Source organism: Hippocampus comes, unplaced genomic scaffold (genome assembly GCF_001891065.2).
Source record: "Hippocampus comes isolate QL1 unplaced genomic scaffold, H_comes_QL1_v1.1 C16718800, whole genome shotgun sequence".
In the NCBI taxonomy this organism is placed as follows: Eukaryota; Metazoa; Chordata; class Actinopteri; order Syngnathiformes; family Syngnathidae; genus Hippocampus; species Hippocampus comes.
Genome location: NW_017837467.1, coordinates 1 through 741, shown reverse-complemented (window position 1 = coordinate 741; position 741 = coordinate 1). Strand labels below are relative to the sequence as shown.

Genomic DNA, 741 nt, shown 5'->3' with positions numbered 1-741 from the left:
TTTGTGTGCCGTTGTTTTTTGTTAGATGAGCTTCCAAAGAAGGAGGACGGTCTGAGTGCCGCCACCATGTCGCTTATCTCGAAGTACGTGGCGCGCCATCGTCTCCGGGAGACGGCCTTACTGGACGCCATCGCCAAGTTCCTGGTCAGGAAGGCAGAGCATCTGGACAGCAAGGTGGGCGGGGTCGGCAGCTGTCCTCTGACCCATGACCCCTGTGCGTGACTTGATGTAACCCTGTGTGCGCGCAGGTGATCCAGAAGCTGGTGTTTCCCTTCAGCAGGATGAGTTACTGTCCGTCCAACGAGGACCAGTTCTTCCAAGTCCTGGAGGAGGTTCTGGAGTCCAAAGCGTTGAGCTCCCCTCTGGCCACCGTCAACATCCTCATGTCGCTCTTCCAACTGGGCCGCTTTCCGGGCGCCGTCCTGCATCGCGTCTTTTCGCCCACCTTCATCAGCAACGTCACCAGTGGGTACCACCCCGAAACTGCGGTGCCCCAGCCCCGCGATCTCACACTAACGCTCGCAAATGCCCGCAGACAGCCCCTACGCCCTGATCGTGCGCCGCTACCTGTCCTTGCTGGATGCCGCCCTGCAGCTGGAGCACCCCCACTACCAAGGACCCCGCCTGCACCCTGACCTCAAGGTGCTCATGTTCCACCAGGCCCTCACGGCCGATGAGGTCAACCGCAAGTACAGGTAACGCGCGCGCACCTGTCACTCAGTCAAGCCATTCACTGCAATC

At 60.2% G+C, this 741-nt stretch overlaps 1 protein-coding gene across 1 annotated transcript; it reads left to right on the top strand.

Annotated features, from left to right (window-relative positions):
* Positions 1–9: 9 nt before the first annotated feature.
* Positions 10–729, top strand: LOC109508994 (fas-activated serine/threonine kinase-like). The gene is made up of 3 exons (XM_019858936.1): positions 10–174; positions 249–465; positions 536–729. The coding sequence occupies exons 1-3, from the start codon at positions 67–69 to the stop codon at positions 697–699; spliced, it is 489 nt and encodes a 162-aa protein (XP_019714495.1). The 5' UTR covers positions 10–66; the 3' UTR covers positions 700–729.
* Positions 730–741: the final 12 nt, after the last annotated feature.